This window comes from Thermochaetoides thermophila (assembly GCF_000221225.1).
Source record: "Thermochaetoides thermophila DSM 1495 unplaced genomic scaffold scf7180000011822, whole genome shotgun sequence".
NCBI lineage: Eukaryota > Fungi > Ascomycota > Sordariomycetes > Sordariales > Chaetomiaceae > Thermochaetoides > Thermochaetoides thermophila.
In genome coordinates this window covers 2,283,477-2,304,612 of record NW_006383038.1, presented here as the reverse complement: position 1 = coordinate 2,304,612, position 21,136 = coordinate 2,283,477, and the positions used below count along the sequence as shown (strand labels likewise).

The 21,136-nt window shown below is 53.1% G+C and overlaps 5 protein-coding genes across 5 annotated transcripts; 3 read left to right on the top strand and 2 right to left on the bottom strand.

Annotated features, from left to right (window-relative positions):
* Positions 1-2,215: 2,215 nt before the first annotated feature.
* On the top strand, positions 2,216-5,461 carry CTHT_0070710 (pseudouridine synthase-like protein; the record flags this gene model as incomplete). Its single annotated transcript, XM_006697283.1, has 4 exons — positions 2,216-2,334; positions 2,393-2,483; positions 2,542-2,784; positions 2,843-5,461. 4 exons carry the CDS (start codon positions 2,216-2,218, stop codon positions 5,459-5,461), a joined length of 3,072 nt encoding a protein of 1,023 aa, XP_006697346.1.
* Positions 5,462-6,955: 1,494 nt separating this feature from the next.
* CTHT_0070700 (oxidoreductase-like protein) lies at positions 6,956-8,102 on the bottom strand (the record flags this gene model as incomplete). The annotated part of the gene is made up of 3 exons (XM_006697282.1): positions 6,956-7,088; positions 7,152-8,005; positions 8,061-8,102. 3 exons carry the CDS (start codon positions 8,100-8,102, stop codon positions 6,956-6,958), a joined length of 1,029 nt encoding a protein of 342 aa, XP_006697345.1.
* Positions 8,103-12,052: 3,950 nt separating this feature from the next.
* CTHT_0070690 (uncharacterized protein) lies at positions 12,053-13,252 on the top strand (the record flags this gene model as incomplete). Its single annotated transcript, XM_006697281.1, has 1 exon — positions 12,053-13,252. One exon carries the CDS (start codon positions 12,053-12,055, stop codon positions 13,250-13,252), a length of 1,200 nt encoding a protein of 399 aa, XP_006697344.1.
* Positions 13,253-13,323: 71 nt separating this feature from the next.
* On the bottom strand, positions 13,324-15,225 carry CTHT_0070680 (uncharacterized protein; the record flags this gene model as incomplete). The annotated part of the gene is made up of 2 exons (XM_006697280.1): positions 13,324-14,386; positions 14,447-15,225. 2 exons carry the CDS (start codon positions 15,223-15,225, stop codon positions 13,324-13,326), a joined length of 1,842 nt encoding a protein of 613 aa, XP_006697343.1.
* A 2,020-nt stretch (positions 15,226-17,245) lies between these two features.
* On the top strand, positions 17,246-19,915 carry CTHT_0070670 (uncharacterized protein; the record flags this gene model as incomplete). Its single annotated transcript, XM_006697279.1, has 3 exons — positions 17,246-18,636; positions 19,178-19,592; positions 19,661-19,915. The coding sequence occupies 3 exons, from the start codon at positions 17,246-17,248 to the stop codon at positions 19,913-19,915; spliced, it is 2,061 nt and encodes a 686-aa protein (XP_006697342.1).
* Between the last annotated feature and the right edge of the window lie 1,221 nt (positions 19,916-21,136).

The following is a 21,136-nucleotide window of genomic DNA, read 5'->3' as shown; positions in this document are numbered from 1 at the left end:
AGCGTGGCTTTTCTTCTGCACGACAACTGTCAACGCAACCAACAGTTCTCCGTGACCGGGATCACAGGAAATTGCCGTAATTTTTTTCTGGAAGCTGAATCCATACGGTAGTAATTCGTACTGGACGACCAGCGCAGTCCTCCGCTACAGGTTTATACCCACTAGCTATCCAGCTACCATGGCATTGCTGCACACCCTCTGCATGTCCTTCGGATAAGTGCCACGTTTCAGGCGTGTGTAGTCCGTCGATCAACCACGGCCCCTCTCGTTATGCCATATTTTACCGCCTTCTGTAGCTGGTACCCGTTTCCGGATCAGATCATCCCACCACGGTGCCTGAGGGTGTATCAACGGTGCGACGGTTTTGGCAATTAGCCGGCCCGTCACTTTGACGGCCCGCCGTCCTTTGCTGCTTCACCATCCTACCGTCGGGGGCTCTGTTGGGTATGCCTCTGCTGATTCTGGATCGCTGACGTGCATCGTGTGATGAAGCTTTAAAAGGGGTCAAGAAATGTGGCCCTGCTGTTTTACTGAAATTGGCTATGAACTACTTTGGGGCACCCTACGGTCCCTACCCGGCTTCTTCTGAAGCTTTGCATGTTGTTAAAATAGGAGGGATGAAATCATGGAATATGTTACATCAAAACGTGACATGCAGTAATCAGTAGTCATTCAGGCATACCTGAACTCGTTTTCTTTTTTAACCACTTATCCCTGGATTGACAGGGCATTCCTATACCTTTCCTTCTCCTCCCTTTTTCAAAAAAAAAAAACATGAATCCTCTTAAGCACCCTCTCGTCTCAGCTTTGCCTGAACCTTTGCTTAGTCCTAGTCTTGTCTAGACACATTGGCTAGGTAAGTCGGGGTAGATTCGTAAGATCTCAGATCACACTACTGATTTGGATTTTGAGAGCAGGCAGGAAATATATTGGTTGACCATTAAGTGAACACACAGACGTAAGAAGTTGGTAGACTTTGCACACTACTATTCTGATTTTTTTTATTCTTCACTTTGCATGCAAATGCTGATCCACTGATTGGGCTAACACATCTGTGAATGGTCGATGCACAGGTCTCAATGCCCTTCCCCACAGGTTTACGACAAGGGCTTGGTTCATGATTGTGCCATTGAACCCAAAGTGACATCTTTGAGACATATTTAAGATTCTTGAGCTTATTCTCGAAATCATAAATACCTACGACATGAGAGACATGGAGATCAAGAATTGTTGCCAGCGTAGACCCTAGCCCAGATCAAGCTCCCAAAGCTCTGGCTACGAATCAAGGGACACTAGTCTTCTGTCCCTCCAGTGTCATGCCAGACTTCTGTGACTCGAGAATTCATGTCAGTTTTTTAGATCCCATCAAACAGCATCATTAACATGCTATGGTTCTCTCCTCCTCAGGTGCCAACTGCTCACACTAGTAAGTTGAATCAGAATGAGTCCTCATGATGCTGGCCGCCACGACTAGCCAATGACATCATGTGTCTTGGCCACGGTACATACCAAGCAGGCGGTGAGGGGGAGCGCCCCGCAGTCCCCACCAACCCCGCGATTCTGCCAGGGGCCCACGCGCATTACAAGGGTCCACAAGGTTTTCTACTTTTTCTGAGGCTTAAACCACTTACAAACCCATCAACACACTCTTGCCATCGTCTGCCCTCCGACATTGGTTTTTTCTGCTGTTCTGAGCAAACGCGGGGCATAGAGGTAAGTTCTTGTCACCAGCTAATTCTTATTCTCTATTTTCAATCGTACTCCTCGTTTACTCACTCTCGTCCGTTGCGCAATCCACGCTGCATGAAGTTGCCTGTTTTGGTGCTGAGACCTCATTATTTCTTCCTGCTCCCCAAGTCGAGGCTCCGAACGCGAGGGTTACGCATTTCCCCAGATTTTGGAGCCCAATGATTACTTAGCGTGTGTGCGCGAGGGTTTTGCCCACAACAATCCCCGCACCCGCAGAGTAACTTCTTTTTCACCTTTCGTCCTTCGTTTACTTTCTGTTTACTTCACCACAACCTGATATAATCGTGAACTTTTCTCTCTGACCCTTCTCTGAGACAGCAATCTTGTACCCATCAACTTTCTGAGATCCAGATCAGTCGGCGCCAGTTGTCAATTGCCCAGCCGATTGACCTGACAGGTCCTTGCCAACCACCGACCTGCGATCTCATTTCGCTCGCAACAGCCGGACTTCCTCTCACCGATCACAATGGCTCAGCGTCAAGGCACTCATGTACCCGTCGTGCGTATGGAGGCTGAGAAATCTCTCGGTATCACCCAGCGCTCAAGTCCCGACAATTTCGCCTGGAATGGCGATATTCGCAAGCGGTAGGCTCTTGAAGCTTGTTTGATTAGCCTGGATGCATCAGTCTAACAGTGCTTTCAGCTATACCGACTTCTTGGTTTTCGAAATTCGGCGCGATGGCCATGTCCTTCATCTCTGGGACTTCGAGGAGACCGATGCCGCTCCCTCTCAGGTAGGTCACTCGTCTTAAGAATCATCGCTAGGACCAGTATGCTGACTGCGCCGATCAGAATGACACGGCCCACGTCACTTCTGTCAGCCAGGCAAAGGCTCAAGCTGACGATAAGCCTACTGTTGATCCGATTTCCCCTGAGGATCGCAACATTTTGATTGCTCTGGTTGGCCAACAACTCGCTGAACAACTCATCCAGCTGGATGAGAAGATTCAATCTCAGAGCACCATGACTCCAACGGAGCGTCTGGTTCAGCTTGATCCCATATCTGATCGTGCCAAGCGCGCTACTATTCATCAGGTATGTGCATATTTCGCTACCTTGAGGCACTGAATGCGTCCTGCTAACCCACTTGTAGGAAATCCGTCGCATCTTTTCTTCTCGCATTGAGACGGCTGCTAACCCAATGGGCGTTATCACAGCCGTTCCGTCTAAATGGGCAACGAGCAAACGTGCTGTTAGCATGGGTTTTCGCCGCGACAATTCCCGTCGCGACCAGGCCCGCGATCGCCAGGCTGGCCAGGGTGACTACCTGCATTTCACACTCTACAAAGAGAACAAGGACACCATGGATGCGGTCAATACGATTGCCCGCCTCCTCAAGGTCAAGGCCTCCAATTTTGGCTTCGCGGGCACCAAGGATCGCCGTGCCGCTACGGTTCAGCGCATCAGCGTCTACCGTCAGAAGATTAAGAACTTGATCTGGCTCAACTCGCGCGTCCCAAATGTCAAGGTTGGCGATTTCGAGTACTGCAAGGAGCCTCTTCAGCTTGGCCAGCATGGCGGCAACGAGTTTGTCATTGTTCTCAAGAATTGCCATCCCGTTGCTGCTTATGGCATGGACTTCACCCTCATTCAGCGCATGAAGATGATTCAGCAGGCTGTCGAGTGTGGCCTCGCCTACCTAAAACGCCATGGTTACATCAACTACTACGGCCTCCAGCGTTTCGGTACCCACACCATCGGTACCCATTACCTGGGCATGAAGATCCTCAAGGGCGACCTCGAGGGTTTCATCGAAGACATCTTGCATGTCGATGAGCACCTCATCACTGAGGTTCTGAACAGCCCTAACACTCCTCCGCCGATTACGGCAAACAAGGACACTCGCGAGGGTCGCGAGGCCCAGAACAACCGCGACGAGCTGAACCGTGCTCGCGGCATCACCACTTGGAAGCTGACCAAGAACGCAGACAAGGCTCTCGAGTTCCTTCCCAAGCGGTACAGCTCTGAGTGTGCCATCATTCGCCACCTGGGCAAGGCTCCCAAGGACTTTAATGGAGCTGTCCTGAGTATCACCCGCGGTTTGCGGATGATGTACATCCACGCTTATCAGTCCTACGTCTGGAATCATGTCGCTTCTTATCGCTGGTCCAAGTATGGTGAACGGGTTATTGAGGGAGATCTTGTCATCATCAAGGATTCTCTCCCCGCGCTTCGTCAGTCGGAGGACGACGAAGATTACAATCCCTACGAAGACCAAGAAGCGAATGGTCCCTACACCCAGGCCCGTGCTCTTACTCTTACCGACATTGCAAGTGGCAAGTACACCATCTTTGACATTGTCTTGCCTACGCCTGGTTACGATGTTCTCTATCCTCGTAATGACATCGGGGAGTATTATGTCGAGTTCATGGGCCGTCCCGAGAACGGCGGCCTCAACCCTTACGAGATGCGCCGTCGCCAACGCGAGTTCAGTCTGAGCGGTAACTACCGTCATCTGATCGGCCGCTTCATCAAGGATCCTCAATATGCCGTGAAGGCCTACAATGAGGACACCGAGCAACTCTATCCCACCGATCTCGACTTCGCTATACACAAGAAGACTCTCATGGCACAGAAGAAGAAGAAGGCTCAGGCTTCGGCCAACTTGTCTGCTGCTGACAAGACAGCCATTAGCCGCCGGCGTGACTTCTCCCAGAACCCCAGCGCCTACGATGAGACCGTGGCTGCCGCTGCGCGTCGCCGCAAGGCTGACGAGGACCCTGATTCTTCTGGAAACGAGAAGACACTTACCATCAACGAGACCTACGTTCAAACTAGTGTTGATGGCAGTGCTAAACGGATTAAGCTTTCGCGTCACGAGTCCATCAAGCACGAAGTTTCCAACGGCGCCGAGGCCAGCACTGAGGGTCCTTCGATTCCCAGGCCCGCCACCCCTCCTAAGCCTTCTATTCTTGCTACTAACCTTGCCACGCCGACAAAGTCTTCTAAGTCGAGCTCGGAGGACATACTGTCGCCTGAACTCGAGAACGATCCTCGTTATCTGAAGATCCCCGGCGCTGGTGGCGCTCCTCTCTGGACTCCTGAGCAGGATAAAGGCAAAGAGAAGGAGATCATACCTGAGGCTGAGAAGCAGCCTTCTCCTCCCGAGATCAAGGAGACGGAGCCGACTCCTCCTCGCATCATTGCTGACGGCCCGATTCCCATGGTCACCCTCCCGAAGGACGCTGTCCCTTCTTCTGGTCTTCGCGGCGTCTCTGACAGCTACTACGCCAGCACCGGAAAAGTTCCCTTCTACGGTATTGTCCCAGCCTCTGACAATGCCAACGAGCCCAATGCTCCTGCCAAGCTCCTGGGCAACCCTTACATCGAGACCACTAAGCCGGTCATGTCGGACGTCATGAATTGGTACGGCGGCAAGTTGCCCAGCGTGTTAACCCCCACGACCGACGGGTCCAAAACCGACGACGCCAAGGGAAAGGAGCCTGCTGCTCATGAGAATAACGACGAGATCGACCTCACCAAGGAAAAGGTCATCAACGGCATCCCGATGCCTGAGTTCGTTACCGTCACCGACGACAACCCGATCGGCATGGCACTCCACGACATTGACGAGGCTTCGGTCGACCCCAATGCGCGCAAGATTGCTGTCATCCTCAAGTTTCAGCTCAGGCAGAGCAACTATGCCACGGTCGTTCTCCGCGAGCTGATGGGTACTGGTGTTGATGGCGCTGACGAGCGTCCTAACCTCTAAGAGGACCTGACTTTATTGTCTGGTTGCATTGCTTAATCGTGTTGTGGTGTCCGGTCAGACCACAACGTGCTTTGGGTCAGCTGGCCTTGCAAGGCAAGGCATGAGATCAGTTACGCGCTTGTTTTATGTTTTGTTGACCATTTTGATCTTCCGACTTTCTTCGTCCGCAGCCACTTCACTGACTTGCCCTCTGCATTGAAAGCCTAATCAGCAGTCTCTTGCGGTCTCTTACATGCCAAGTGATCTATTAGCATCTGGCGTCAACTTGCTTGAGCAGAGTGGCATTCGGTTGCATTGCTGTCACTATTTCGGCCATTTCTTAGGCATTATATGAGAACTGGCTCCCGTTGACATTGAGCTGCGGCTGTTTATTTCTCATCTCACTCATTTCTTTCAGGTGCGGCTCATCAGCGGCTTCGCTCTGAGTCGCTCTTAATTGTTCATGACATAGCACCGTCTTCTTCAATCTGTGGTGTGGTGGTTAACACACTTCCTACTCCGTGCTCTCTTCTTCACCATCTGCTCCTTAACCTTTGTATCCCGCAAGCCTTTCTTTCAGTCATCTGAGCAACACAGCCGGCGACACCACCATCCTACAACAACAACCCGACTTTACTGAGAGCAAATATCCGGGGATTATCCTGCTCTTCACTGAGTGGGACACATCGGTCACCCCACATCCCAGATGGCTGCAGAGCGATCTTCGGAGAAGAAGGAATGGATTGACTCAGTCAATCAATCCACCACACACATATACATACACAACCAGCCTGGTTCAGCCAGCTGGTAAGGAGTACATCTGGTCACGTATACATGGCATGATATGCATGATAATGGTGTCTGGGTGAGGATAACAAAAACTTGTGCGCGAAATGAAATAAAACCAACAGGTGAGAACAAGGACAAAGGACAAGGTTGGGCGGCATTGCTTTCTTTAATGGATAGTGATGGATGATACCCCCTTTCCTTCCCTCCTCTCTTCTGCTGTTTGTTTTTCATTGTCTCTTCTCTCTGATTGCATCAATGGTTTATGGATGGGAAAATGGCATGGCATGGCATGGCATGGTATGTGGTGTCGGTTTTTATGTAATCTTGTCTAGGCACAGGGAGCTCTGGTTTTGCTTTCAGTAGGCAGTAAACTTTTTAGCGACAGAAGGAAGATACACGGCTACCTTGATGGCCATAGACCAATCACATGGATCTAGTGTCTTCCTCCTAAATGGGACTTAGTTATGACAGGTGTTTGGTTGGTGGAGTGTGCTTTGCTGTTGAGGATTGGCTGCCACTCCTCCTTTCAGTCTGTTTACGTCGAGTTCGCTCACAGGCAAGTGTCAACTATCCTTGGGGCTCAATATTATCACACTAACTTCACAATCATATGTTTTGTAACAACACCTTAAACAGAATCTTTTTTCCTAATATATATAGAGATATATGGGATGAGACTCTTGGTTTGCTGTACCTCTCCAAAGCAGCCTCTTTCCCCTGCCTTGATCAATACGTTGCCCTCAGCCTCTGCACGAGATACTCTCCGCTGTTGATACCCGGGTATTTCTTGTCCTCCTCAGTCTTGTACGTGCCTGGAATTGCCTCGATAAAGTCCTTAAAGTTAGGGTTGCAGAAGTACCTGTTAACTCAGTCAGCTATGCCCCCCCTTAACTTCTTCTCTCTCTCTCTCAGAGTCACTTACGCAACGCTATGCCTCGCCGGAAACCACTCCTCCCCATCCTCTCCCTTCAGCAAGCCCCCTGGAGGCCTTACCACCCTATGCAATGTACTCTTGATCGTGTCGTTACTCCATCTAGCCAACAAATCCCCCGCATTCACCACACACGTCCCTTCGATCGGCGCCGCATCGACGAACTGTCCGTTCGGGCTCTTAACCTGCAATCCGCCGCGCTGGTCCTGAAACAACAACGTAACACTCCCGTAGTCGGTGTGCTCTCCCGCGCGGACCTGGCTCGGGTTCTCGTCGAATACCTTTTTCGGTACGGATGGGTAATGCAGCAGGCGGAGGGTGTTATCGTTGTCGCAGACGAAAGAGTCAAAGTACTCCTCTTCGATGCCGATGCCCACGGCGATGGCACGCATTATTTGCTTGTGGAGGGAAGCGCATTGGTCGAAGAACGATAGCATCAGCTCGCGAAAGCCGACTAGGTTATTTTCTTTCGTCTCGACGGGCCAGCGGTTCGGGTGCTCTGGCTCGTCTTCGCGGCCGATCTCGATGGACTCCTTCATGTCGGGAACGGATTTGCGCAGGGCGTCGACGGCGGCTTCGTCGGTGAGGATGGTGACTTTTTCGCGGCCGGGGGCTGAATAGCCGCGGTTGGCTTCGGGGGTCGTCCAGGCGATATTGAGCTTTTCGGACATGGGAAGTTTGAAGAAAGTGGCGGAGTAGGAGAAGACTTGGGACACAACTGAAGGGGGAATGGGGATGTTGGAGAGGTAGATGAAGCCGGCGGTTTGGAAACCGCGGAGGATGGCTTGGGCAGTGGAGAGTTTTTGGGAGGAAGAACCGTTGAGGAATTTGGAAAAGTCGATGAGCTGGGATAATGTTAGAACAGATCAGGAGGGGGAAAGGAGGTTGGGGGGAGTATACTGGGATGAGGAGGCCGTCTCCTTGAACAGCTGCTTTCTCCATGATGGGCGAGATCAGGGGGTGACTTGGAAATTCCCTAAAGGCATTAAATGACTGGCGTATTACACTGGTATCTCACGACAAAAGGCTCTCTGACTGAGTAAAGGAAGAAAAGTGAAAGAGTTAACTCAGTCCTATGCCATCCAGACGGGCACCGAGGATTCATATGTTCATCAACCCCTCAACTGTCTTACCCCTCTGCTTCCCAAACTGCAGCAGCTTCCTGATCCTCGAATCATGTCCCCGGCTACCGTTGCTCCTGTTGCATCATGGGAGACAAAAGCATTGGCTATCGTCTGCTTGATAGGTGAGACAAAACCACTGGCTGCAACATCTTATCCTAACGGGGTTGCCTCTGCCCTCCGTTTCCTCTGCTTTTGCAGTTTCCTGTGAGGGGAGGTGCAGGGGCGTCGTGTAAACGATAAGATAAGGTTGTCGATAAGAAAAGATTCTGCGGTGTAACGGTAATGATGGAGGGAGTGAGGTGCTTGGCGGCAACTTGGGCTTCGGGGGTTCTCTGACGGGAGTTGCCTGGAAAATGTGAAGCGTGTTTATCATCTCCATGACGTTGGTATCGTAGGCAACGAGTTACGAAACCAATGACTTCTTTCTGTGAGATCCGACTTTAATTTTACCGGCTACATGTAACTCTGCCCAGAAACAGGCTTCGTAACCTATCCGGTCGTGAAAGAGGGATGCGCTACCCCTCCTTTGTAGAGTCATGTCTTCCCCCATCTAAATAACTTTGAGTACTCCATATCATCGTGCTGGATCGGATGACAGGCTGCCGCAATCACTGCGTTACAGCTACCGGAAAATGGGATAATCTCCGAGTCCAATATCTGGATTTCACAGACTAGCAACAAGACTAGCATAACACCGCCAAATACAATAGCGACAAGGACGGCCGATAGAAGACCAGCCACGGCTGGCAAATATCTTTGTAAGATGCAGAATTGTTCCATCTGTTCCCGTGGACAAGACCGTCGGCTCCCTGGACGATTTCCATCACCGTCTCAGATATGGATCCATTCCCTGTATACCTCGAGGAATGCAAGAAAGAAACTCTGCGAGATGCACCACATATCCTCCCTCTCCTTCTTCTTCGCCTCCTTCCACGTCTTCCTCATCATCTCAACCTTCACAATCTGAACTACACATCACTCCCCAACCTCTAGCATACCAACCAGCGTAGGGCTGGGCATCCCAGCCGAGGGAGCCTGCTGCTCATCCGTGAAATGCACCAGCACGGCTCCGCATGCACTTATCGATACCCTGGATAGTATCCTTCTCGCGGGGAGTAACTATTGCATGCAGATTTTGGCTGCGCCGACGAGTGACGGTATTGATATAGCGCATGAGCAGGGAAGGTAGGTGAATGTGGGGACTTATATTATTAGGAACGTGTCTGGGGGTGGGGTTGTTGAGAGGAGGAGATAATGGTTGTGAGCTGTTGGCGGTGGTTTCGGTGCCGTCGCATTTGTTGTAAGCGTGTTTGAGCTGGAGATATGTTACAAACGTTCTCTGTAAAGGGCTTGTAACTATGTAGGATGGTGTTGAAAGCTGGTCTGGCGAGATGACGGACTTCGATCGGTGTATCTTTTTCGTTTTCAAGCCTTCAGAATCTCTCAATGTAAGAAAACAACTTGCCATCATTACCATCAGCTACAATTCGACCAACTCCACTTTCCTCTCCGCTAACGAATACGATATCTACTTCGCAAACGAAGCCTTCATGACCCCATCCAAGCCGCACCCAAGTCCTGCACTCCTTTGCAGCCACATCCACCGAGGTCTTCCACCTCAAAAGCAATGCACCACGCCGCCTTCTTCAACCACCTAATCAAACACCCACTCCACGCTTGCTTGGAAGCCTATTCATCCGACTTCCAATCCTGCCAAGGAGATCTCCTCCTCGTCCAGTACGGTACTACCCTCCTCCGTCCCCGACCAACTCGATCCCACCGGGTCGTCAAGGCTGGGTCTTCTCCGCCACATGCTCCCTCGCATCATACAAGAACTGCGGTGCGTAACAAGCATATCAGCAGATGTGCCTTCAGCCGGGGAACAATATTTTCTCTTGTTTGCTGCCGTCTGGGGATGATTTGTCCCGGCTAAAGGACGGAACTGAGGAATGGAGGGTGTTAGGGGTAGAGAGAGGGATCAGAGAACGTTATGCTCTGCTGGTGAAGGAGAGGTGTCGGTTGCTGCTTAGTCCTGTGTTGTGCCGGGTTGTAAGAAGGATGAATTTGGTTAAGGCATGGGTAATGATGACGGTGGCGCTGGGTCATGGTAGTAGTAAGGACGAGGGGAAATCGATTCGGACGGTCGGGGATGTCATGGCGGAGTTTATGAGGAAATCGGATACTTGGATGGTGAATATGGGATGTGGCTCAAGTAAGGATTTGGAGAAGTTTAAGAAGACGCAGGCAAATGCGTCGTCGTGGTATTGCTTGAAGCAGCTGTGGGTTTTGAGGTCTTACATTTATCGGCAAACTAGAGGTGCGAGGATGACGGATTGGAAGGGTTTCCTCTTCGCGTAAGTAGCTTAGTTATCCACGAAGAGGAAGATATCGGAAAGCTGGCAAGTATGTAACAGGTTCTTTGTCTCTCTATGAGCCTCAGACGAGATGCTCGTCCGCGGCCTGACCCGTCTCTCCAGCGACGAGAAGGTCTCGCGTGTGATGAAGCTCGGTCTGGGCGTTCTGAATGCGAAAACTCTCATGATGACCGACATAATCGGCAGCATCTGGGGCTGTCTCCTAGCAAACGCCGACCGTCAGCATCCCGTACATCATCTTATCTAACCTGTCCATCGAATACGTCTTGATCAACTGGAATCGATTCTGGAAGATGAGAAGCTTTTTCTGGCCCCTAGGGTTTCACTTAATGGAAGGGATTTTTTTTTTTCAAAGAACGATCACTATGCGCTTGTGCTCACGTCGAATAAAAAACATAATCACGAGGCTATGGCGAGAGTGGAATTGATGACTTTGTCATACATGGATGAAAGCATGGCCAAGCATGTTCCAATGGACATGTGGGAATCGGCATCGAAGAGCGAGCTGATGAGGGTGAGGATCGTATGATAGCATAGAGGGCTATTGAGCTAGGTTAGGCATGCTGGAGTGCTATCAGTATAATAACCATTGAAGGCATAAACTCATGCTTAGAGTCATAATAGCAACATTGGCAAGACAGAAACATCTGCGTTCTGGTACGCCACGTTCCCCTTTTCTTGCCTTTAGTGATATCTGAGGTTCGCTGTCAATTCCGTTTGAGGTAACTCAACCAGACGCCCGCGTCTGTACTACAACAACCCCTGAGCCATGCATCTACAGAATCTTTCTAACCAAGATATGCAAAATACTACGAGCAGAAAAAAGTGACACCTTACAAGTTCAATCACCCAAGATTCCCCACTGGTCCTTCTTGTTTCGATGTTGGTAGACAACTTGGTACCTTGGCACTTGGCTCCTTATCTTATCGCTCTTCTTGCCCAACTGGTTCGAGAACAGTGCGGGGTACGCGGGAAGTGGGGCTTCGGGGAAAAAGCCGGCTTGGCAATGCTTAGCAACGGGCACTCGGCTGAGTGGGGCTTTGGGGGGGGGGGGAGGAACCAGACACATGCTTCTGGACGTTAAGGACTTCTTTGATAGGGATGGAAGAGGGGGAAGGATTTGTTGGACCTATCACACAGGGAAACAACGATAAAGAAGCATTTGCAGGATTGATAGGACATGGGAGCACGGACAAACACTTGTTTGGTAGCACAGCCTGATATCGACCCAACGACCCCTCAATCCTTGCCGAACCCTTACAGAGGTAGTAACTACATGTAGCTTGAAAATCAACATCAACTCCTACTCCCCCAATCCAGGTTCCACAACTCTCGGGACTGCCAACAAACACCAATTCCTGAACCCCAATCAACGACAATCATAACTATCACAATGTTCCAGCCTTACATTGTCGACATCCACACCCACATGTACCCCCCTACCTACATCTCCCTCCTCCGCTCCCGCACCACCCTACCCATGGTACGAACCTTCCCCTCCGCGCCCGAAGAACCACGTCTCCTCCTGCTTGAGTCCGAACTCCCTTCTCTTGAGCGAGCCCTCTCTTCCCCAGCAGCCAATACTTCGGGCGAACCCCTGCCCGGGCGCCCTCTGACCAAGCACTATACCGATCCGGAAGCAAAGCTCGCGTTTATGCGGCAGCATGGGATAACTACGTCGGTGGTATCGCTCGCTAATCCGTGGCTTGATTTCTTAGAGGACGGGGAAGAGGCCGGCAAGGTAGCGGAGGAGGTGAACAGGGAGATGGAGGAGATGTGCTCCAAGGCAGCAGCTTCACAACAAAACCGAGAGGGGCCAGACCCGTTGTTCTTCCTCGCTGCGCTCCCTACGACAGCTCCACTCGAAGCAATTCTCTCTTTAATCCCAAAGCTATCTCAATACGCCCATTGCAGAGGGATAATCCTCTCCACCTCCGGCCTCGGCCCATCCCACTCCGGCCTCGACGACCCTGCCATGCTTCCCATCTTCCACGCCCTCGCAGCTGCACAACTCCCGATCTTCTTACACCCTCACTATGGCCTCCCCGACTCAGTGCTAGGCCAAAACACCCAGTCCAAGTACGGCCACGTCTTGCCACTGGCAATCGGTTTCCCCGTGGAAACATCCATCGCCCTAGTGAGGATGTACTTAGCAGGCGTTTTCGACACAGTCCCAGGGCTGAGGGTGATTATCGCCCACGCTGGGGGCGTCGTCCCCTTCCTAGCGGGGAGGGTGGAGAGTTGTGTGGTGCATGACGAACTCTTAACCAAGAAGTTCGATAATCAGGAAAGGAGGACGTTATGGCAGGTGTTGCGCGAGCAAGTCTACCTCGATGCGGTGGTGTACTCTGAAGTGGGGCTGAAAGCGGCGGTTGAGGCGGTGGGAGGGGTGGAGAGGGTTATGTTTGGGACGGATCACCCTTTCTTTCCGCCCGTTGATGAGAAGTATAGAGAGGGGATGGAATGGGAGAGCGTACGGTTGAATCGGGAGGCCGTGAGGAAGACGTTTGGGGAGGGGAGTGAAGAGGAGAGGCTAGTGTTGGGGGGGAATGCGGTGAGGATACTAGGGTTGGGGAGTAACACAACACGGTAGGAAGGATGATAGGGATAACGGGCTTTGTATGGCTGCCATTAAGAGAGAGGGGGTATCCAGCCGCCTCGATACTACGTTCTATTAAGCTTGAGCTTCGTCCGCTTCCTCTTCCCGCCCACCTCCCTCCCTTCTTCAACCTCCAACAACGCCTCTCTCTTCTTCTCACCTACCAGCTTAAGCGCATCCCGAATGACCCTCGTCTCCAGGTTAACCCCCTCCTCCGACCACGCCTCCATCTGCCTGCCAACCCGCTTCTCAATCGCCAGCACTAGCTCTACGTCCCTCTGCCCGACAAACGTCACCGCGTCACCCTTCCGTCCCGCACGCGCCGTGCGACCGACGCGGTGGATGTAGTCGTCTGGATCCCGCGGGATGTCGTAGTTGATGACCAGCTTCACTTCAGGAATATCCAAACCACGGGACGCGACGTCCGTGGCGACCAAAATGCGCGCCGCCTGCGCACGGAACCGGCCTAGGTTGTCGATACGCTGGCGCTGGGGCAAACGCGAGTGCAGAGCGGTCACGCGATGGCCGAGCAGGCGCAGGAGATGGTGCAAAAAGTCGGCCGTCGATGTGCGGTTGCAGAAGATGATGACGGATTTGTCGACGTTTTGCGGGGTCAAAAGGAAAACGTGAAGGTAGTGCTCGCGGTGGGTGACAGGCACTTGGAGGTGCATTTGTCGCAGGGTTGGGGGGATGGCGAGGTTTTCGGTGTCGACTTCGCAGACAAAGACGGGGGGTCGGCCCGGAGCACGGGGCATGCTCTTCAGGGCCATCACTTCGGGGGTGATGGTGGCTGTGAAGAGGAGGGTTTGCCGCTCGGCCGGGGGCGGGAGTGCTGAGAGGCATTCTTCGACATCGGGGAGCATGCTGCCTGGGCCGTTGGCGGCGAGTAGCCGGTCGGCTTCGTCGAGCACCACGAAGCGTACCCGGCGCAGACCGCAGACTGTATCTTCACCAGACGTCCGGATGTGGTCGGCCAGACGGCCGGGCGTAGCAATGACAATGTGTGGGCGCGAAGCCAGGGCAATGGCCTGGGGGCGCATGTCGGTGCCGCCCGTGACCAAGATGGCTTTCAGCGAGTATGGGGAGGAGATGGCCTTGATTTGCTCAAATATTTGCAGGGCCAATTCGCTACGCTGGTTAGCATCTAACATTCAGGAGCAACAAAAAACACAGCTGAGCTTGACATACCGAGTCGGGGTCAGGATCAGAGCAAAGATGGCCGACGGGTTCTCGGCCCATTTTTGCAGAATTGGCACGGAGAAGGCTACAGTCTTGCCCGAACCGGTCCTACTCCCACCGATGCAGTCCCGGCCCTTGAGCAGCATTGGAATGCTCTCCCTTTGGATGGGTGTTGGCCGTCTAATGGCCATGTTTGCTAGTGATTGCACGAGCCAGGGGGCCACGCCGAGTGACTCGAACGTTGTGTTGGGGTCAACACGGGTCGTTAACCCGCCAGACGACTCGGGCTCGGGTTCGGCTGCCTTGGGGGGTTCGGCCGGTTTCGCCGGCTGGGCGTTGTTGCGTTTGATGCGAGACGGCACAGAGATGGGCAGCTTGACTGGCTGCGCAGCCGGCTGCTTCACATCTTCGTAATCGTCATCGTCGTCAAGCAAGTCTAGCGGCGCCGGAGACTCCGATGTGCGGCGCCGTTTCCTGGGGCCGTCGTTGTCTAGGGAGTCTGAATCTGAGTCTAAATCTGAATCTGATCTTGCTTGTGATGGTGACCGTGATTGTGATTGTGATTGTGACTGTGATTCTGACTGCTCGTCGTCATAAGCTGCGCTCCCAGCATCTGAGTCAAGCTCGGAGTCGAGGGCAACGCCTCCGTGATCATCGCTGTCTTCGCTCTCCTGGCTGTTGGTCTGATCGAATTCACCGTCGGACACTTCCTGGGCCTTTCTTTGCTTCTTCTTTGTGGGTGCCTCGCGGGCCCGAGAGAGTGGTGTTGGACGGGCGGCGGATGGCATGGAGGGCATCAGTTTGCGTCGATAAGCCGCGCGGTTGTGGCGATTGGCGCAATACGAGGACGCACCCAAATATCTGGAACCAACACTGATAGCCGACGTCAGCCGGAATTTCGTCGTGGAATGAACAGCAAGGGTTGCGAATGTCGAGGTTCGACTCTCAAATTGTTCAGAAAACTTCAAAAATTTTGGTTGGAGTGAGCTTGTCTTGCGCGAAGGTGGGGCTCTCACGCAGGCTTGGCGACTTGGCGGCGGATAATGGTGGGTGGATGGGATCTGGGTTGAGCACCCGAGCCCCACCATTGCTCCATCCCAGATCCACCTGGACTAGCAGACCAATCAGAATTCAGAGTAAAGCGCTTAATGTTTGCCCAGGTTTTAGCTTTTTGCAAGAGTAAGGCAGGCTCGGCGGCATGTCAGGTAAGAAGGAGAGGCAGGGAGTGGGCGCCAGCGCTAGAATCCCGGCAGCCCACTTTCGCTGGGCTGTGTCCGAGCAGCAAGAAACCTGAGGTTGCTGTTGCTGTTGGTTTGTGCTGGCCACAGATGAGCAATCCACCCACTTGAGACGAGCACTGGACCAACCCCTTGAGGACCCTAACGCACGCACGCAGGGCTCCAGCCCAGGCCGTTCCATCCAGTCAAGCAGCCCCGTCCAGTCTCCATCCGATCGAAGCTCTTCCATCCAGCGCAGAGCTCACAGTCCAGGCCAACGTTGCTGTATTCGCACTCCAGCCTGATCCGACCTCCATTCAAAATTGCAGCCCACAGCCCAGTCCAGATCACGATCTCGTCCGATCCCAAGTTCGAGCTACGTACAGATTACGCCCAGCAGTCCGTGACAGCTCTAGGCAGTTGGGGAAAAAAAAAAAAAAAATCTCACCAAACTTGCCGCTACGGTTTCGATCCTTCTGTCCAACAACCTCACCCCATCAACAAGCTCAAGCTCACCGACCATCTAGACCCAAGACACCGACACGGCAATGGCCACGCCACATCGACCGGGAGTCGACTATCCCGACGGCAGACAAATCGCAATCCCACAGGCACAACACCCGCAACATCCACAGCACCAGCAGCATCACGAGGTCGACAGCGCTACCGGGGCGGTTGGTAGTGCTGGCAACGTGGTATGACGCCCTCCGTTCGTTTATCTTTTGTCCATCTTGTCCATCCGTCTGCCAGCATTCTGATTGCTCCTTTCTGCGTTTGTTTTAAACGGAAACTTTTGGCTGCGTGCGCTTGCGCGTGTGCCGGCGCTGGGCATCCCATTTCAATTCGGCCCGCCGCCCGCCGCCTGCAGTAGCAGCCAAGCAGCAGCCAAGCAGGACCCCAAGCAGGCCACTCAGCGCGCTGACCGGGCGTCGCCCTCTCTCGCATCCTTGCCCTGGCCCCTGTTCCCGTCATCAGTTCACAGGCACCTCGCCGCTTGCTGATCGCTCTCGTGCCCTCCTCCACTGGCTACTGGTTACCCGCTGACCCCTCCGCATCCCCCTTGTCAAGCTTTCCCCCTTTGCCGCCCCCGGCGTTGCTTCAAGAACGCCTTCTCCCAACCTGACACCAACACACTCTCCCTTCCCCAGCACAAAGCACTAAAACTGGAACCAACTCGACGCCATCTTGCTCTTTGGTGAGCTCAGGACGGGAGATAGAGTGAGAGAGCGAGACAGAGAGAGCGAGCCTTTGTCAGCGTGGTCGTCCAGGGTCCAGACCGTCAGGCACTAGTGGGTCTCGGCGGCGCTGGAGTCCTGGGTTCAGAGTCCTGGAGTCCTGCTTGTGTGTCCCAGACAGAGACACACGGCCCGCGCTTCTTTTTTTTCTGTGCTTCCGCCGACATTCCCCCGTCTCTTCCGCTCTTTGTTCTACATACATTACTCCGATCATCTCTCGTATTATCTACTCTTCATCCTGACGCTGTGCTCTGCTAACTTCGGCCTGGGCACGGCCTGCCTAGCAGTATAACCAGCCCTTCGACTATTCTCCACACTACCCCTCACAACCAGCTCCTCCATCGTCAGTGCCCGCCATGTCGGCCATCCCACAACAGCCCCAGGCGCAACCAGCGCCAGCACCATCCACAATTCCCCCAGCTCCCATTATCCGGCCGCCGCCTCTGAGCGGACGTGCTGGCAACCGTCCTCCTCGCCTGGGGCTCTCAATCCCCGCGAGGGGCACCAATGCCCCTCCGCCGAAGCCACCCCTGCCGACCCTTCACCTCGCAACCCCTATGGGGAGCACCGTTACACCACAAGAGCAGCCCGTCCGGTCCTTGAGTCAACAAAGCGTTAGTGGCAGCGAAAGCAGCACCGCTCATAGCAGAAGTGGCAGCTTCGGGCCCCTCGACGGCCGTGCCAGCAATCCTACAAGTGCAGGCTCCCAGTTCAGTGTCATGTCCTTTGCAAGCCAGTTCGGTCTCGGCTCAACAAGGCAACCAAGCGATCCCGTCTCGGCTGTCGGCTCGCTCTACTCAAATGCTAGTGAGGGTGTTGACATCGACCGGGATGCCAGCCTTCACGGCCTGGAGAGCTTTAGCCAATTAAGTATAGAAAAGGCCAGAATTCTGGACGTGGAGGATCTCGACGATGAGGGTTGGAGGATTGTTGCCTTGGAGAAGCGTATTATCGAGCTCGGCCGCCTGGGCGAGGGTGCCGGCGGTTCGGTGACCAAGTGTAAGCTCAAGGGTGGCGAGACCATTTTTGCTCTTAAGGTGGGTTGTTCTTATTGGTGTATCGCTTTCGAAGATCGTTTGTTGACGGCTCAGGTCATCACAACCAACCCCGATCCCAGCGTCAAACGCCAGATCGTCCGAGAACTGGGCTTCAACAAGGAGTGCGCATCACAACATATCTGCCGCTATTACGGCGCCTTCGTCGACCCCGCTACCGCCACCATCTCCATCGCCATGGAGTTCTGCGAGGGCGGTTCCCTCGACAGCATCTACAAGGAGGTCAAGAGACTCGGCGGCCGCACCGGTGAGAAGGTCTTGGGTAAGATCGGTGAGGCCATGCTTCGCGGTCTGACCTACCTGCACTCCAAGAAAATCATTCACCGCGACATCAAGCCCAGCAACGTCCTGCTCACTCGCGCTGGCGAAGTCAAGCTGTGCGACTTTGGCGTCTCAGGCGAGTTCGGTACCAAGGGCGATGCCAATACGTTCATCGGCACAAGCTATTACATGGCTCCTGAGCGTATCACCGGCCAGTCCTATACCATCACCTCCGACGTCTGGTCGACCGGCGTTACCTTGCTCGAAGTGGCCCAACACCGTTTCCCTTTCCCTGCGGACGGCACCGAGATGCAACCTCGTGCGGGTCTGATTGATTTGCTCACCTATATCGTGAAGCAGCCGCCTCCGAAATTGAAGGATGAGCCTGATATCACATGGAGTGATAACTTCAAGTACTTCATCGAGTGCTGGTAAGTATTCGGTACCTTTACCCAACCTCGCCCCCCCCCCACCCCCCTCCCCCTCCCCCAAGAAAGGAAAAAAAAAAAAAACCCTTAATTTATGTACTTGGCTCACACATTGCAGTCTCGAGAAGGACCCTGCCCGCCGTGCGACACCATGGCGCATGCTTGAGCATCCATGGATGAAGGAAATCAGGGGTAAACGGGTTAACATGGCCCGGTTCCTGGCCCAAGTCTGGGGCTGGGAAGAGGAGCAGCCGGCAAAGGACTAGGAGCCTTTACCGGTGCTGGCCAAAAGACCCCAGGTCCCCCCGCCATCCGTCCTGCCGTCGTTGCCAAAGATATACTTACACCCATCCTGGAGATCCCCCTCACCATCATCATCTTCGCCATCTTCCATCCAGTCCGCAGGTGGCTCTCAAACATCCCCATTTAGCGCCTGCTCTGCTCCTCCATCAACCGTTATCACTCCTCCATCAGCTGGCCCTAGCCCGCAGCTCCGAGGTATCCCAGACATACGAAAAGACATCATCATCAATTATTTACACAGGCAGCTACAGCAGCTACAGCAACAGCACCAGGAACAGAAGGCCCAACATGAGCAAGAGCAAAAACAGACCGGCCTACGCTTCTCAGGCTCTTTAGCTGGCAAACTCACAAGCACCTGGCGGCGGGTCTCGGCCCGGCTCAAACCTTGGCTGCCTTCTCAGCCGAGCACAATGTGTGGGCTGAGGCGGCGAACATGGCCGCTGTGTGATACAGATGAGGAGATGGGTCGGTTGGCGGCTGTGGAGGAGTTAGTGATGGAGATGGGGAGGGTGGTTGGTGCTGTGGAGAAGGGTGAGTTGGTTGGGATGATGGAAGAAGTAGTTAGAGTTGTGGAGAAGCGGAATGGGGAGGTGCAGGAGGAAGGGGAGGAGACGGAGAAGGAGGACGAAGGCAAAGGGGATAAAAGGGGGATGGAGGTGCGTGTAACAAAGGAGGTGATAAAAGAAGAGAGAGGGAGACGGGCGTCGAGGTTACTACAACACAGCAGCAAAACAGAGCAAGGGCATGGGCCGGTCAGTTCAGACCGGCATCTAGAGGAAAGGTCTCTTCGCAGCAGCAGCAAAAGGCCATTACCATTACCATCCAGGAGGCAGCAAAACTCATCAACAGCAACAACAACGAACGAGGCGAAGGCCGTTTTGCCACCACCAGCGCCGCCAAAGACATTGAGGGGGGTCTTGGGAAAGGTAAAGAAGTCATTGCAGGTCGGGGAGACGTGTGTCGAGAGGGAGTGGAATAACAAGCCTTAAAGCATTATTTACAAGTTTTTTTTTTATTTATTGATCTACTCATAACTAGATGTGTTTTTTTTTTTTGTTTTTTGTATTGAAGCATGTTTTGGGGGCCCTTGTTCAATTGGAATGTCTTTTGATGTTTGCTGGTTGTTAGGTGAAATGAATGGATGGATGGTCTTTGGCTGGACTGAACAGATGTATAGGGGGATGAGATTCGAAGAAGTGAGCGTGTTGTGTTGATGTCTTGTGAAATGGCAATTCACCTGTTCGCCTAGGTTCCTAGCTGCGTGGTGAGGTGTACATCCTTCTCTACATTTCTCTTGGGTACTACTGTTGCCATTCTGGGCTTGTTTGATGGTCGTGAGCGCTATAGGCTTGAACAACTGGACTGAATGATGTGCTGCATGGGACTGTGCATCGATGGAGGGATGGAGGGATGGAGGGATGGAAACATGGCTGTCATTTGGTAGTGTTAGTTTGGGTATCTTTCTGGTTTCGGATTGTCTGTATTGGCTTGAGTATCATCTTGCGTGTAAACTGGCAGCAGAATGTAGGCAGCGGAATGTATTTTGCTTTTGGTGTCTGAGTCTCACATTCTTTGACGTGTTTTGGATTGAGGTGTAGGTGCTCACGCATGTCGCTCATTACTTCGGTGTCGTGAGATCTCCACCAGGTATGACAAAATAGCATCGTTCAAACTTCTCGGTTTTCAAGCTCATGTCATATGGGTTCACCCAAACAATACGACTTGAGCCAAACTGAGTCAATAGACAACCGGAGAGATGAGTCGAGTTGTTGACTCACTCAATCCAAGGTTGGCTCATTATTAACTGGGATTAGCCCGACTTCCCTCTATCAGGGTCATCAGTAAAATATACGCCAGTCACTCGAGGATCTTAACTCCCCTCATCGCTTTTGATGTCCCGACTCCCCACTATCATTCCCTCCCGAACCGCCCGATCAGACACAAATTCCGAAGCCGTGTCCACCCCGGCAGCCGTCCCGAAGCCCTCCGTCCCATCCCGATCTAGACCTCCCGCGGTGTTATGGGAGCTCCGTCAAGGTCTCCGAGCTCCCCTCCCACATCGTTGACGCATGCTGAGACCGAGGGTGACTCCACCTCTCTCGGGAGGGTCCATCCGAGAGGTTCCAATTGCGATTCCGAGAATCAAAACTTGACGGGGTCTCCCGGGTTGTAAGAAGGGTTGATAAACAATCATAAGAAG